This window comes from Tupaia chinensis, unplaced genomic scaffold (assembly GCF_000334495.1).
Source record: "Tupaia chinensis unplaced genomic scaffold, TupChi_1.0 Scaffold138060_1, whole genome shotgun sequence".
NCBI lineage: Eukaryota > Metazoa > Chordata > Mammalia > Scandentia > Tupaiidae > Tupaia > Tupaia belangeri.
In genome coordinates this window covers 2,107,340-2,123,866 of record NW_006197961.1, presented here as the reverse complement: position 1 = coordinate 2,123,866, position 16,527 = coordinate 2,107,340, and the positions used below count along the sequence as shown (strand labels likewise).

The following is a 16,527-nucleotide window of genomic DNA, read 5'->3' as shown; positions in this document are numbered from 1 at the left end:
GAAAAAAAAAAAAAAAAACCCTTGTTCACTCCCCCTTAAGAGAAAACAAAGACAAAATGTTCTGCTCTAGAAAGAACTACATTTTTTTTTTTTTCCATAATGAGACATCCAGAAATAAACAATCCAAGGCTGGTGTAGTCACATGAAGACACCAACTCTATATAGCTTGCATACTCTGAGAGCGCAAGGAGATGGTATAGTGGTTAAGGCACTGGACTCCCCCAGGGCCAACCCCAGCTCAAATCCCAGTCCTGGTGGCTTGAAACACACTGGGCACATGTGAGTGCATGCCCCAAATCCCAAGAGCAGAATAGAAAAGGGATTATGGCATGGCCATCTCCACTGGAGGATGATTTCTCACTTTTCCTCTCACTGTTTGACTCACTCTCTCTGGTGAGTGTATGTGCCCTATAACAACAAAAAGAAAGAAAGAGATAAAGAGAGAAAAAGAGAAAGAGAGAGAGAAAGAGAGAAAGGAAGAAAGAGAGAAAGAAAGAAAGAAAAATATACTAAATATTTTTAAATTAGGGAGTAAGGGTGGTTGTGAATTTTGGCCACCCTCTCCCTAGCCTGTGGCTTTTACTTTCATAGTGACAGGATGGCAGTGGTTTTTCCAGCTCTGGGCATGGCCTGTATAAGTGGCGTGATACGGAGAGATCTGGCTAGATGAAACCCTTCCCATATACCATCTCTCCCTGGAGTCACACCCAGTGCCTTCTTACATTTATACTGGTCAGGACTGGGGACACAGCCTTCTATGGCTGCAAGAAGGGCTTGGAGATGGAGGGGTTTTGTTAACATTCTTTTCTAAGGAAGGAGGGATGATCTTCATTGGGAACTAGCAGGACAGGTCACACTAGACCTAACAGCAAATCTCAACAAATACCTGATATTCAATAACACACAGATCACATGCCCTGCTCACCATGTAATTAAATTAGAAACCAACAAGAAAGTGAAGCAACAGCCATAAAACATGCAAGAACTTTCCAGCGCATTAGAAACATTCTGTATCTGAAAAGCAGTGCAGGTTACCTATGTGTACATCTGTCAAACTCATCCAACTGTACACTGGAAATTGATGCATTTCATTACCAGTAATTACCTCTCTATAAAGACAGATCCATTCACTGGTATTTTAAAATGCCAAGTAACTCGTGGGTCAAAGAACAGATCACGGCACTTAAGACAAAACTTAGAATTAAGCCAAAATGTGGCACAACAGTAATATGCAATGCTCCTTGGGGCTAACTCACATGCAGAGGTTCCAGTTTTACATCTGGAGACCTGAGTATGCTGGGCACACGTGTGCCCATGATCCAGGGCTGCGTGAGGCTGGGTGTGGGTCATGGCATCAATGCTCTATTTGGGGCACCTGTCTCTGTCTCTGATACTCATGGAGGAAAGAAACTTTCAAAAATACTTATTTGGGGCCAGCAGATGGTATGGAGTTTGAGGCACTGAATTCTCACATGGCCAACTCCACAGTCTGAGTTCCAGACACAGAGGCTTGATAAAACATGCCAGTCATGTGTGCAAGCGTGCATACCCAAGATCTCAAGAGGAGACTAGAGGAGAGGGGACTGTGGTGTGGCCATGCTCCCTGAGGAAGTGATTTCCCACTCCCCGCCCCCTCTGGTGAGTACACGTGCCCTATGACAAAAAAATCAAAAAGAAAAAACAACACAAAAAACAATTTTAAATAATATACAGCAACACATGGGCTACAACTAAATGAGTATTAGGAGAAACAACAATGGTACCAAATGTTTATATCCTCACAAGCAGTTAATGAGCAAGGGGCCCACAGTACGGGAGAGGAAGTGACAGAGGCAGGCCGCCCTCCCCAAGGCTCTCCCGCCCCACGTGGACCCTCTTGTGCACGGTCAGGGATGAACTGTGCCGGAAAGCCTTGTCACACTGATTACATGGGTAGGGTCTCCCCGCAGTGTGTGTCCTCACGTGCACGATGAGATGTGAAGACTGGCCGAAGGCCCGTCCGCACTCCTGGCACGTGTAGGGTTTCTTGCCTGTGTGCGTCCTCACGTGTTTCCTGAGGGACGAGGGCTCACTGAAGGCTCGTCCACACTCCTGGCACACGTAGGGCTTCTCTCCCGTGTGAGTTCTCATGTGACTCTTCAGGGTGGAGAGGCGACTCAGGACCTGGCCACAGGTGCCGCACTCGTACAGCTTCTCCCCCGTGTGGATCCGTTTGTGCACATTCAGGTGCGTGCTCGTCCGGAATGGCCTCCCACACTGGTTGCACTCGTATGGTTTCTCCCGAGTGTGGGTTCGGAGATGCGTCTTGAGGGATGAGTGTTCCCTGAAGGCTTTCCCACACTGGCTGCACTCGAAGGGCTTCTCTCCCGTGTGAGTCCTCACGTGGCTCCGGAGGGAGGATGGCTGGTTGAAGGCTTTCCCGCAGTCCTTGCATGCGTAGGGCTTCTCTCCTGTGTGGTTCCTCTGGTGCAAGATCAGGTTGAAGTTCCTCGTGAAGGTTTTCCCGCACTGGCTACACTCATAGGGCTTCTCTCCGGTGTGAGTTCTCATGTGTCGCCGCAGGTTCGAGGAATATTTGAAGGCTTGCCTGCACTCCAGACACTCAAAGTACTTCTCGGTGGTGTGGGTCTTCTTGTGCCTGAGAAGGTCGGAGCCGTACCTGAAGGACTTGTCACATTTATCACACGCGTAGGCTTTATCCCCACTCCGCATTTTCTCAGGCAGGATGAGGTGAGTGCTCTGGAAGAAGGAGTTCCTGCTCTCTTGACATTCAAAAGGAGCCTCTCCAGGATGAATCTTTTGGTACTGAAGAGGCAGTTCGATGCTGTTAAAGGGTTTCTCCAGTTCATCACATCTATAAGGTTTTCCACCAGGCTGAGGCAGCTCCTGTCAACGAAGAAAAATGGGAACACCAAAGGCTTTATCATAATCACATTCTCCCCACTGTGAATTCAATGGAAAAGAGATATTTTTTTTAAATACTTTTATCATGACATCTTTTTTTTATTTTTGGTATAGTGCATGTACACTCACCAGAGGGAGATAAAGAGAAAGGAGAGAGAAGTGAGAGGGAGAGATAACCCCAACAGGGATAACCACAAAATGATGCCTTCTCCTCTAGAGATTCTGGGCATGCACACAGGAAGACATGCTTGGTGTGTTTCTCAAGCCACTGAGTTCAGGACTCAAACCATGTAGACAGCCAAGTGGGATCACCTTAACTAGCATGTCACCTGCTGGCCCTAGGTATTTTCCTTTTAAACAAATTATTTATTTTGAATTTGCTATGGGGCACGTACACTCACCAGAGAGAGAGAGAGAGAAGAAGAGAAAGAAAGTGAGAAACAAGTCACCAGGTCTAGGACTTGAACCATGATTGGGCATATGGGAATCTAGCTCCTCAACCACCATGCCACCTGATGGCCCCAAGGCCCTAGGTTTTTGGTTTTGTTTTGTTTTTTAGAGAGAGATTTTTGTTATAGGGTGCATGTGTTCACTAGAGAGATGGAGAAACAGAAAGCAAGAAATCACCTCCCAGGGAGGATGGCCACACCACAGTCTCTTCTCTATTCTCCTCTCAGGATCTTGGGCATGCACACACACACAGGCCCAGCATCAGTTTTAAGTAGCCAGGTCCAGGACTCAAACCGTGGTCAACTATGTGGGAGTCCAGCAACATAAACATTATGCCATCTGCTGGTCCCAGCCCTAGGTATTTTTTAATCTTATTTACTTCTATAAGTGAGAGACAGGAAGGCAGGCAGTCAGGGACCCCCAACAGGGCCTTGCCAAGCTGTGATCTTCTCAGCCCATACCACAGACATGCCCTGTATGTTCAGATTGACCCAGGAACTGAATCCAAGACCCCCACATAGCTCCAGCTTCCACATCATGGAACCCGCTGCCTGCACCATCCAGCTAAGTCAAGACACAATCTCAACCCATGCTTACTATTTTCCCCCAATTCATGCCTTCCATAGACTCCCTCCCAAGAAATGGGTTCCTCCCAGATAAGCCCCACCTGCCTCTCTATCTCCTGTGTGGCTTTTCTAAGAAACTACAGCAAGCCCAGAATTATCCTGCTCCAGAGGCCCAAGAACAACTTAAACCTTACCGTTTTCATGCCCATGGGTGGAATTCCTCCAGAAACATCTGGGCTGGGAACTGACTCCTGGGGCTGAAACTGAGGTTCTGAAATGAATTAGAGAGAAAGAAAATAAAAACGACTGCAGGATCAAGGTGAATACAAAAAGTCAGTGAGTGGGTCACCCAGTGGCATGGTGCTAAAGATGGCTGAATCCCACATGGCCGACTGCATGGTTCAAGTCCTCTGAATCTGGAGGCTTGAAAAACATATCCAGCACACATACATACATGCATCCCCAAAGTCCCGTGAGGAGAATGGAGAAGGAACTGCTGTATGGCATACTCCCTGGGGTGTGTGTGAAGGCTGATTTCTCTCTCTCTTTCTTTCTCTCTCTTTTTCTTTCTCTCCAGCAAGTACACACAACCTATTTCAAAAAAATTTTTTAAAAAAAGGTATCATGTGTGAATTTTATTTTTTTGTCAAATACTGGCTCTAAATATGGGAAGATGGGCCAACAGATAGTGTGGTGGCGAAATTGCTGGACTCCCACATGGCCAACCACGGTTTGAGTCCCAGACCTGGCGGCTTGCTCTGTCCCTCTCTCTCTCTCTCTCTCTGTCCTTCTCTGCTGGGTGCAAATGCTCTATAACAAAATTTTTAAATTATAGCAATAAATAAAATTAAATAAATAGGTAAATGGGATTAGCAGGTGGTGTGGTGGTTAAAGCATTCTACATTCCCACATGGCTGACCATGGTTCGAGTTCTGAACCTGTTGGCTTACTTTCTCACTTTCCCTATCTCTCTCTCTCTCACTCTGTGTGTGTGTATGTGTGTGTGTGTGTATCTGGTCAAATTAAAATAAATCAAGAGAAACTGTAAAGAGGAGAATATATCGAAGAATAAAGGAAACGTTTGAGCCAGTTGGCTATGAGAGATTTATGTAATCATAGAAATGAAAAATAGAAATAGTAGATCATTTGGGACCAGCAGTTAGCATAATGGCTATGTTGCTGGACTCCCATGTAGTCGACCACAGTTTGAGTCCCGGACCTGGTGGCTTAAACTCACACCACGCGTGTGTGCATGTGTGCCCAAGATCCCGAGAGGAGAATGGAGGAGAAAGGACTGCAACATGGCCATCCCCCCAGGGGGGTGATTTCTTACTTTCTGTCTCTCTGTCTCTCTCTGTCTGTCTTTCTGGTGAGCGCATGCGCCCTATAGCAAAAACCTCTCCCAAAAAAAAAAAAAAAATTTTTTTTTTTAAATAGATCAATTACTGGGAAAGGATTTTACAAAGATTGGGACTGATGTTGAGATAAAATATTAGCAAGCATTTACAGTGGGAAGGGGTAGCCCCATAACACAGTGGTTAAGCTCTGTGCATAGAACACAGGGAGCCAGATCCTACATGGCTGACTGCAGTTCATATCCCAGCCCCGGTGCCTTGAAAATCATGTTGGTGGAGCTGGCAGATGGCGTAGTGGTTAAGGGCACTTCCCACAGGACCAATCTCAGTTCAAGTCCTGGACCTGGCAGATTGCTTTCTCACTTTCCCTCTCTCTTTTTTTTCTCTCTCTCACTCTGGTCAATAAATAAATAAAGTTAAATAAAATAATTATTTAAAAAAGAAAATCATGCTGGGCATATGTTCACGCCCCAAATCCCAAAGGGCTAGAGAAACAGAGGAAAAGGGATCGTGGTATGACCCACTAGAGGTGCTTTCCCTGTCTCTCTGTCCAGGACACGTATTCTCTGTCAATTAAAAAAAAATGAAAAGAATACACAGTGAAAACTGAATATATACACATGGAAATATGAAATACAAGGGATTTTCAAAAAGTTCATAAAAATGCATATTTTGAAAAATCTATGCATCCACTTGAAAATTTTTCTGCACCAAAAGAAACTTACATTTCATTTTCAAATATTTTAACTGCCAGAGGGTACATGTGTGCACTAGAGAGAAGGGAAAAAAACATGCTTCAATGGGACATGGTCATGCTGCAATCCCTTCTCCACTATTTCTCTATTCTATCAAGATTTTAGGCCCAGGTGCACTCGTCCAGGGTGTTTTTCAAGACTCTGGGACCAGGGTTCAAGCCACAGTCATCCATGTGAGATCCAGCTCCCTTAACCACGAGGCTACAGAGCTGGTCCAATTCCATTTTTCCACAAACTTTTTGAAGTCCTTTTGTATAAATAGGAGGTGAGAACAACTTATGACATCAAAGTATTAGAGTCAAAAAAGACAGTGAAAGAAAAAAGAAAAAGAAAGTGTTTTTTGTTTTGTTTTGTTTTATTACCAGAGAAAGAAAAAGTGAAAAAAAATCACCCCTTCCCCGAAGGGAATGGCCACACTACAATCCCATCTCCTCCAGTCTCCTCTCGCGATTTTGGGCACGCACACACATGTGCTTTTCAACTTTTCAAGTCTGGGACTCAAAGTGCACAGCCAAGGGACCAGCAGTTGGCTATGTCGCTGGACTCCCATATAGTCAAGCACAGTTCAAGTCCCGGACCTGGTGGCTTAAACTCACACCGGGAGTGTGTGCGTGTGTGCCCAAGATCCCAAGAGGAGAATAGAGAAGGGATTGTGGCATGGCCATCCCCCATCAAGGATGATTTCTCGCTTTCTGTCTCTCTCTGTCTTTCTGGTGAGCACACATGCCCTATGGCAAAAACTCTCCAAAAATAAAAGTGCACAGCCAGCCATGTGATCCAGCACCGTAACCACCGTGCCATCTGCTGGCCTGGGAGGAGGGATTTTCTAAGCAACCCAAACAGACCTCCCAGTCCAACGCACTGACCACGGCTCCCTTGTGGACTCTTACCCACTGGAGCCTGCCTGACACTGACCTGGACACGATCCTGTGAAGACCCCTCTCACAGTGGTCTGCAGCTCTTCTCTTTGATCCAGGTGCAACAGCATACGGAGCTTGCAGAGCTCATCTCCTGCTCATGGGAAAAGAAGTATGGCATGTGAAGACCACCCTGTACAGTGGGACCAGCAGTTAGCGTAATGGCTATGTCGCTGGACTCCCATGTAGTCGACCGCGGTTCACGTCCTGGACCCGGTGGCTTAAAACTCACGCTGGGCACGTGTGCGTGCGTGCCCAAGATCCCGAGAGGAGAATGGAGGAGAAGGGATTGCTGTGTGGCCATTCCCCCTGGGGGGAGATTTCTCGCTTTCTGTCTCTATGTCTCTCTCTGTCTATCTGGTGAGCGCACGCGCCCTATAGTGAAAATCTCTCCAAAAAAAAAAAAAGAAAGACCACCCTAAAGTGACACCAGCGTCAAGGTGCTCAAGCCTTTATGGGCTCTAGAGATGGGAGTAGCAAAATAAGCATGCCTGAATTCTGATGGGCACAGCAGGCGCTTAAATTTAACTAAGGGACCAAAATGCAGGGGCTGGACGGTGGTGCGGTGGAAAAAGGAGATGCTCTGCAAGGCAGACCCACATGGGAAGGTTGCAGGTTCGGACCTTGCGCCCTCTCTCAGTATGCTGGGCACACACACGCATGCCCATGATCTGGAGTGGCTGAGGCTGGTGGCCGAGGGGGAGGGGGGATAGATGTAGTACTGGGAGTGCTGTAACACTATCTCCATCTCTCTGTCTCTCTCGCTCGCTCTCTCATGGAATCAATAAACTCTCGAGAAAAGAACCAAGGGCCAGCCCATCGGCTCAGGCAGCTGGATCCTGCATGGCTAACCAAGCGATCTGAGTCCCAGACCTGGCAGACTGAGAAACACATTGGACACATGTGTATGCGTGTCCAAAATTGCAGAAGAAGGGAGAGATGGAGAGGGGGTTGTGGCATGACCATTCCCCACTGGGAGGGCTTTTTCCTTTTCCTCTGTCTTCCCATTTCTCTCTGGAGAGCACAAGCAACCTCTAGCAAAAATGTAAATAAATAAATAAATAGATAGATAGATAATTAAACAAATAAATAAATATCAAAATACTAGCTCCCTCACTGGGTCCCAGAGGGTATTGAGGCTCTCTAGTCCACAAACCCCAGTCAGGGTTCAGCTCAGAGACATACGTTGAGAAGCCTAGCAATTTTCTTTTTTTTTTTTTTTTTAAATGTTTTTGCCATAGGGTGCATGTGCTCGCTGGAGAAAGACAGAAGAAAAATAAGAAATTGCCTCTCAGGGAGGATGGCCGTACCACAGTCCCTTCTCCTCCATTCTCCTCCTGTGATTTTGGGCATGCACGCACACATGCCTGGTGTAATTTTCACGTCACCAGGTCTGGGACTCGAACCAAAGTCGGTCATGTGGGAGTCCAGTGCCTTACCCACTATGCCACCTTCTAGCCCCAACCTAGAAACCTCCCATGACAGAGAGAAGATAGATCTTCACTCCTAGCAGGAGCTGCAGGACTGTACGCAGTGTGAGGACAAGACTTGTCTGTCCTTTCGTCTTTTGGTTCCCTGAACACACGCAGTTCCTAGAATCCATGGCTGCCACGTGAGTGTGTGAAGTGAGGCGCAGGCCTTACCAAGGGAGGCCAAGTTCTTGCAGTTCTCCAGCATCACTTCCCTGTACAGGCTTCTCTGGGCGGCATCCAGAAACACCCATTCTTCGGGGGTGAACACCACAGCCACATCCGCAAAGGTGACCTGTTCTCAAAACACACATGCACCCCGGCTCAGCCAGGGACCGCCACCACCGATACTCAAGAGAACGGTAGGCCAGCCCGATGTCCTGGTGGGTAAGGGAGCTGGACCCCACATGGCCACCCACATAGCTCAAATCCCTTTCCCAGTCACTTGATAAACACACTGGGGTGAGGCCAGCAGGTGGTATGGTGATTAAGGTGCTGGACTCCCATATGGACAACCACGGTTAGAGTCCCAAACCTGACCACTTAAAAAATCACACTGAGTATGTGTGCATGAGTGCCCAAAATCCCAGGAGGAAAATGGAGAAAAAAAATTGCAGCATGGCTGTCCCACCTGGGGGGGTGATTTTTTTCACTTTCCCTCTCTGTCTCTCTCTAGCAAGCACACTATGGCAAAAACCGTTTTAAAAAATAAAAGAAGAACAGAAAAGTATACTGGGCATCTGTGTATGTGTGCCCCAAATCCCAACAGGATGGAGAAATGGATAAGAAAGTTTGCAGTGGGATCAGCAAACGGCATAGAGGTCATGTCACTGGATTCTCACATGGCCGACCAAAGTTTGAGTCCCAGACCCGGAAGCTTGCAACTCATGCTGGGCATGTGTGTGTGTGCATGTCCAAGATCCCAAGATGAATTTGAATGGAGGAGAAGGGGTTGCAGCATGGCCTTCCCTCCTAGGAGATGATTTTTCTTTCTGTCTCTCTGGTCTTTCTCTGTCTCTCCCACAAGTGCACACACTCTATAAAAAAAAAATCTCTCCAAAATAAAGACAGATTACATTATGATCACAACCTAATGAAGGGTGCTTTCTCCCTTTCTCTCTCTATCTCTCTCTCTCTCTCTTTCTCTTTCTCTCTCTCTCTGACAAATACATGCATCCTCTAGCAATAAAAATAAAAAATAAATAAATATAGGTAAGTATGAAAAAAGAAAGAGAGAGCGAGGTGGCCTGCAGACTTCTGCAAGGCAACCCCTTGCAGAAGATGTTCAGGTGGGGCTTCGGGAGCTCCTGGAATCTGCCTCTTCCCTCGGACCTCAGAACTGGAGGTCCTTCTCTACTCTCCAGCCCCTGAGTAACTGCAGCAGAAATTGTAACGTCAAAGGCCTTTACTTCTGGAAAGGACTTTTCAGAGACAGGCAGTGGCACACATCAATAATGCAAGTGCCCCACGTGGGAAGGTCCTGGGTTCGTGTACTGGCCCCCCCAGGCTTGCTGAGCTCACATGCCTGTGATCCCGGGTGGCTGATGCTGGGGGTGTTCGCTCTCTCTCTTTCCCTCGCTCTCATAAAAGAAATGAAAAAACTTTAGAAAGAAAGAAAGAAGACTTGTGAGTTGACAACCAGCCAGGAAGCCCTTACAGGTTTATGCTCCTGTAGGCCAAGGTCCAGGAGACCTGCGTGTGGATGGCAAGAGAGGCCAATCCAGCCAATGCACTCTGCTCAGTGGGAACACGAGGACCATGAGACAATATGGCCCACATCCCTGCTGTGGCTCCTCAGCACTCAGCAGCCTGGGGAGGGTCTGACGAGGGGGTGGGATCGTTGCCTGGGCTCCCTCCAACTTCAAGAGGTAGCTTTTTGGAAGCCTAGAGACCATCCCTGTAGGGTCGAGAAGGTCCAGGCTACGGGAATGGGGCAGGTTCATCCTGTGGGCCCAGCCATGGTTATTCAGAGTCAGGATTTCTCACTCACCTGCGAACAGGGAGTCAGCAACCCTGAAACCATGGCTTCCTCCTCCATGCTGTCCTCCTGGAGCCAGACGGGATCCTGAGCAGGCAGAGCTAGGGAAGAAGAGAGGAGGTGGGAGGGTTGGGACCTGGTCTGGTGTGCACACTCGTAGCCCCGGAGGCTGCACACGCTATGGGTGACCATGTGTGCATACACACACATGCACACTCACAGGGACACACACAGTCACACCAAGACAAACACTCACATGAACACATGCATGCACACACATACACAAACATGCACACGTGTACACACAGGCACACACTGGACAGACTACCACATGCACAAACACACAGTTAAAATATGAAACATTTACAGGAACAGTTTGATTGTACCTCTTAAAATCAACAGTTTGTGAGGTTGAGAATTTAATGGTGCCCAAAGAGAGGTCTGGGCTTAGCCTCAGCCAAATGGACTGACTCTTGTTGTTGTTGTTATTCTTAGAAATTTTTGCTATAGAGCACATGCACTTGACAGAGAGACAGAGAGAGAGAAAGCAAAAAAATCACCCCCCAGGGGAGATGGCCATGCCGCAATCCCTTCTCCTCTATTCTCCTCCTGGAATCTTGGGCATGCATGCACATGCACCCAGCATGATTTTCACATCACTGGGGTCAGAACTCGAATTTCAATTGGCCATGTGGGAGTCTAGCACCCTAACCAGTACGCCACCTGCTAGCCCCATGGACCGACTCTTTCTAAACACAAAGAGCTGTGACCTCCTGTGAGCCACAGTGCCTTCTTGAATGCACAGACAACGGGAGATGGTTTTACATATTTTCTGCTTACGATGCCCCAGCAGGGCCCACAGTCAGAGGAAAAGAGGGCAGGGTGGGATGCAAGCTCTCAGACGACTCACAAGGACAGCAGGGCCCTCTGGCCGCATGGTCTATGCGGCACCCACTCACCAGCAGCCCAGGTCACCTGCGTGTCGGGAAGGTCCGGTGCAGGTGTCTGCGCCACCACCCTCTGAATCTGCACGGCCGCCTTCATCCCCTGGATAGAATGACGGGGGTGGCAGATTTGAGTAACGGCCAAAGGACACCTGTTTACACCTGTTGGCTCTGAGTCTGCATGACTGGCCCTGCTTGAGGGAAGGGCTATGGGGCCCAGCTATGGAGGCATGTACTTCTAAGACACTGCTCTGCAGGCTGAGAACACACAGGAGACTCAGGGTTCCATACCTGGTCTACTTAAAGGCAGGGAGGGGTAGAGCAGGCCTGTCATGCCAGCAGCTCGGGGACACTGAGGCAGGAGAATGGCGGGCTCAAAGCCAACCTGGGCAGCATAGCTAGAATATGTCTTAAAAAAAAAAAAAAACAGGTGCAGCCAACAGGTGGCATACTGGTTAAGGCACTGGACTCCCATATGGTTGACCACGGTTTGAGTCCCAGACCTGGCAGCTTAGAAATCACACCAGGCACATGTGTGTGCATGCCCGGAATGCCAGGAAGAGAAGAGACTGCAGTGTGGCCATCCACCCTAGAATGTCATTTCTCACTTTCCCTCTCTCCATCTCTCCGTCTCTCTCCTCTCTATTGAGTGCTTATGCATTACGGCAAAAACCTTGGGGAGGGGAAGAAGTGGGGCCAGCACGTGGCACAGTGGTTAAGGATACTGGACTCCCACGTGGCCGACTGTGGTTCAAGTCTCAAACTTGGTGGCTTACTTTCTCGCTTTCTCTCTCACTCTCTCTACCTCACTCTATTCCTCTCTGGTCAAAGTAAAATAAATAAATGGATAAATAAAAGTTAATTTAAAAAAAAAAAAAAAAAAACCTCAAAGATATTTAAAAAAAAAAGAAGAACCAGGACCAGCAGATTGCATAATGGTTAGGACACTGGACTCCCACGTAGTTGACTGTGGTTCAAGTCCCAGACCCGGCAGCTTAAAACGCACACTGGGTATGTATGCCTGCGTGCCCAAAATCCCAAGAAAATGGAAAAGGGACTGCAGTGTGGCCATACCCCTGAGGGATGATTTGTCATCTTCTGGATTTCTGTCTTTCCAGTGAGCACACATGCCCAATAGCAAAAATCTCTCTTAAAAAAAAAAAAAAAGGATACACCTCAGATCTGCTGGGAGGCTGAGGCAGAAGGATTGTCAGATGGTGAGACTCCATCTGGGGGAAAAAAAAAAAAAAAAAAAAAAGCAGAGGAGACACCCCATATACCTTGCCAAGATTAGCGCATGACTGGCTTAAATACGAAATCACTATGATATAATTACAAGTACAAAGTCGAGCGGAGATAAGGATTTGAACTTTCCTCTCTGTGCAGCTGCTTCCCTGGAAAAAGGCGTCTATCCTGACTTGCATTTCTAAGGAATCCCTCTGGCCTCCTGTGCTGGGGAACAAAGATAATCCCGTGAGTCTTACCATCGGCACGGCACGGCACGGCACGGCACGGCACGGCACTGGACAACGCTCCTTCCAAACTGTCCTGCAGGGTGGCTGCCTCTCTGGCCTTAAGCTGGGATTCCCAGTCTAAAATGATTAGAAAACAAATAAACTCCAGTGAGAAATTGTGGTATGTGGGGCCAGCAGGTGATGTGGTGGTTAAGATGCTGGACTCCCACATGGCTAACCACAGTTCGAGTCCCGGACCAGGTGGCTTCAAAATCCCACCAGGCATGTGTGTGTGTGTGTGTGTGTGTGTGTGTGTGTGCCCAAAATCCCAAGAGAAGAATGAAGGACAAGGGACTACGGTGTTGCTGTCCCCATAGGGGGTGATTTCTCACTATCCCTCCCTCTTTTTCTCTCTGGCGAATGCTCAAGCCCTATGGCAAAGACCCAAGGAAAAAAACAGTGGTATGAAATTGAATATATGTAGATACCTAGATTAATATATACATATACATATATATAAATATCCATGTGACACATATGTATATACACATGCATTTATACATACACATATATTAACATATGTAGACTTTTTTTTTAATATTGACCCTAAGCTGAGGAAGATACTGAAAGAGAAGAAGGTGGCCCTGGGTAGGATTGTATGAAGAATTTACACTCAGGGGACCAGCAATTAGCGTAATGGCTATGTCACTGGACTCCCATGTAGTCGACCGCAGTTTGAGTCCCGGACCCGGTGGCTTAAACTCACACCAAGTGCATGTCTGTGCGTGCCCAAGATCCCGAGAGGAGAATGGAGGAGAAGGGATTGCGGCGTGGCCATCCCCTCGGGGGGTGATTTCTCGCTTTCTATCTCTCTGTCTCTCTCTGTCTTTCTGGCAAGCACACGCGCCCTATAGCAAAAACCTCTCCCAAAAAAAAGAAAAAAAAAAAGAATTTACACTCAGGAATGAGTGGGGAATGAGAGGCAATTTCCCAGTTTGACACATGGCCGACTACCTATTCAAGTCCCAAACCCGGTGGCTTGAAAAACACACTGAGCGCATGTGTGTGCATGCCCAAAATTCCAGGAGGAGAATGGAGGAGAAGGGATTGTGGCATGGCCAATCCCTTGGGGGGTGCTTTCTCACTTTCTCTCTCTCTCTCTCTCTCTCTCTCTCTCTCTCTCTCTGGCAAGCACACATACCCTATAGCAAATTAAAAAAAAAAAAAAAAAAAAAAACATGATTTAAAATTAAAAACCCAGGACACGCTCCCAACTGAATGGGCCGCAAGTTCTGTGCCTGCACAGTACTCACCTGTACCTGTGGCGTGGAGAATCCTGCATTCTGCTCCCTTTGGCTCTGGCCTTGGCCTCAATTGGGAAACAAGACCAGGTTTGCATGATGGAGACCCTGAAGATAGAGAAAGAGGCCCGGGCTGAGCAAGTGAGAGCTTGCAGAGGAAAGCAAACTCACGCCCAGGCCCAGCTTCCCAAGGGCTTCAGATCGTGAAGGTAGCAAAACGACTGTGTCCGACTGCTGATGAACTCCGGAGAGCTTTCTCGCAAAATCCCAAGCTATGAGCACCCTCCCCTCTGCTCCAAGAGGCTGAGGCTCTCTAACCCCTAAAGTCCAGAGCCAAGGTCAGGGAGACCCACTGCTATGATCAGAACATCCCTACAGCTTCACGTGTTGGAACTTGGTTGTATTATGAAAGTGTTCAGAGGAAACTTACTGACTTTATGTTGTCAAAAGGTGAGGTCTCCAACTGCAACATAAACTTTGTAAGTACAGGGAGATATCCCAAGTTCATGGAAAAGTAGAATTAAAGTATAAGTCTATGAGCAGGCCCTGTGGTACAGTGGTTAAGCCCTGTGCTTTCCAAGAGCTGGATCCCATATGGCCAACCGTGGTTCAAGTCCCGGATCTAGCAGCTTGAGAAACACACCAGGTACATGTACATGCCCAACATCCCAACGGGAGGGAAAGAAAAGGAGAAGGGATTGGGACATGATTGTTCTCCTTGGGGTACTTTCTCCCTCTCCCTCTCTCTAGAACAAAACAAGGTCAGTCAAGTGGGAGTCCAGCCCTTTAACCACCATACCACCTTCTAGCCCCAATAAGTAGCTTTTCTTAAGACAACATTGCCTCACAGCAGGGGGCGAGAAATGGATGCTCACAGCGGCGCTGCCAAAATAAAAGCTCTTCCATAGTGGTTAAAGAGCTGGACCCCCACATGGCCAACCACAGTTTGAGTCCTAGACTCATTGTCTTGAAAATTGCACTGGGCTCGTGTGCATGAGTGCCCAAAATCCCGAGAGGAGAATGGAGGAGAAGAGATTGCCATGTGTCCATTCCCCAGGAAAGTGATTTCTCACTTTCCTCCTCTCTGTCTCTCTCTGTCTCTCTCTCTCTCTCTCGTGAGCCCACACACCCTATGGCAGAAACAACCACCAAAAAACAAAACAAAAACAAACAAACAAACAAAAACTCTCTTAAAACAAAGAAAAGATGAAAGGAAAAGGGCCAGCAGGTGGCATGGTGGCTAGGGTCCTGGACTCCCCGGATGGTCAACCGGAGTTTGAGTTCCAGACCTGGTGGCTTGTTTTCCTAATTTCCTTCTCCCTGTCTGTCTCTGGTGAGCACATGTGCCCTATAGAAAAATTTTAAATAATGATAATAAATAAAATTAGTAAATCTTTTTATAAAAAAAGGAAAACAAGCTAAACTAAGCGAACAGATCTTAAACTAAGAAACTACAAATTGTAACACACACTCGCTTCCTGCCATCTTATTCATCCCTTAATGAGTACATTCAATTCTTTTTAAAAAGTTGACATGTCACTCAAACCAATGTTTACGTGTACACCCAGACCAACTTCCCAGTTGCAAAGCCGGACAGCATTAAACAGTGCATGAAATAAAGCATGAATTACTTAATCCCTACACATTGCTCTTTTTTTTTTTTTTTTTTTTTTTTGAAGAGAGAGATTTTTGCTACAGAGTGCATGCGCTTACTGGAGAGAGAGAGAAGGTGAGACATCATCCCCCAGAGGGGATGGCCAAACAGCAATCCTCCTCCATAGCATGATTTCCAAGGCGCCAGGTCCGAGACTCGAACCACAGACATCCATATGGGAGTCCAGCGCCTTAGCCACTACACCACCTGCTGCAGCCACAGTTCTCTTCCATAAGGGAGGTCAGTGCGCTCTTCATGCTCTTCCCCTACAAACCCAGGGAGAACAGCACCTTCCTGAGCTGCCTGTCCCGGGCTGCACTCGGCGCTTGCCCTTCGGACTAGATGACAGTCCTGCCCGCCCCGATCTGGGGCAACTGAGGACAAGGGACCGGGCGGGTGGAGCCCGGCTGCGAGATCGGAGCCACGCAGGCCTCTCTCGATCCCGGGCCACGGCGGGAGGAAGCACCTTTGCCCGGGCGGCCGTCTGAGCCCTGCAGCCCGTCCCCGCACCCCCGAGCCCTGCCCTCCTTCCCGCCCTCCCGAGGGGCCGGGCCGCACCTGCAGATTCGCTGGAGACACTCCCACAGCTACGCGCCGCTCTGCTCCGCACGGACGCCGCCGCCTGCCGCCGCCGCGCACTTTCGCCGGCTGGCTGCAGCCGGAAGCGGAAGTAGCTTGGGCTCTGGTTAGCGGGGACCAAAAGCGCCTTAGACGGCAATGGCGGCTGCAAGGAGAGTAACGTGTTCATCTAGCCTTGGAAGGGGAAGTCTAGTTTCTATT

At 48.1% G+C, this 16,527-nt stretch overlaps 1 protein-coding gene across 3 annotated transcripts; it reads right to left on the bottom strand.

Moving 5' to 3' along the window:
- Positions 1-1,755: 1,755 nt before the first annotated feature.
- ZNF333 (zinc finger protein 333) lies at positions 1,756-16,527 on the bottom strand. Of its 3 annotated transcripts, XM_027776763.1 has the most exons (9): positions 16,306-16,527; positions 14,106-14,201; positions 12,823-12,930; positions 11,370-11,441; positions 10,407-10,495; positions 8,591-8,711; positions 6,946-7,041; positions 4,115-4,191; positions 1,756-2,886 (listed from the first exon to the last, which is right to left on the bottom strand). In XM_027776763.1, the coding sequence occupies exons 1-9, from the start codon at positions 16,493-16,495 to the stop codon at positions 1,789-1,791; spliced, it is 1,947 nt and encodes a 648-aa protein (XP_027632564.1). In that variant the 5' UTR covers positions 16,496-16,527; the 3' UTR covers positions 1,756-1,788. The 3 variants fall into 3 exon arrangements, with proteins under 3 accessions (XP_027632564.1, XP_027632565.1, XP_027632566.1); XM_027776764.1 differs by lacking the exon at positions 11,370-11,441; XM_027776765.1 differs by lacking the exon at positions 16,306-16,527 and having other exon boundaries at positions 11,354-11,441; positions 14,106-14,124.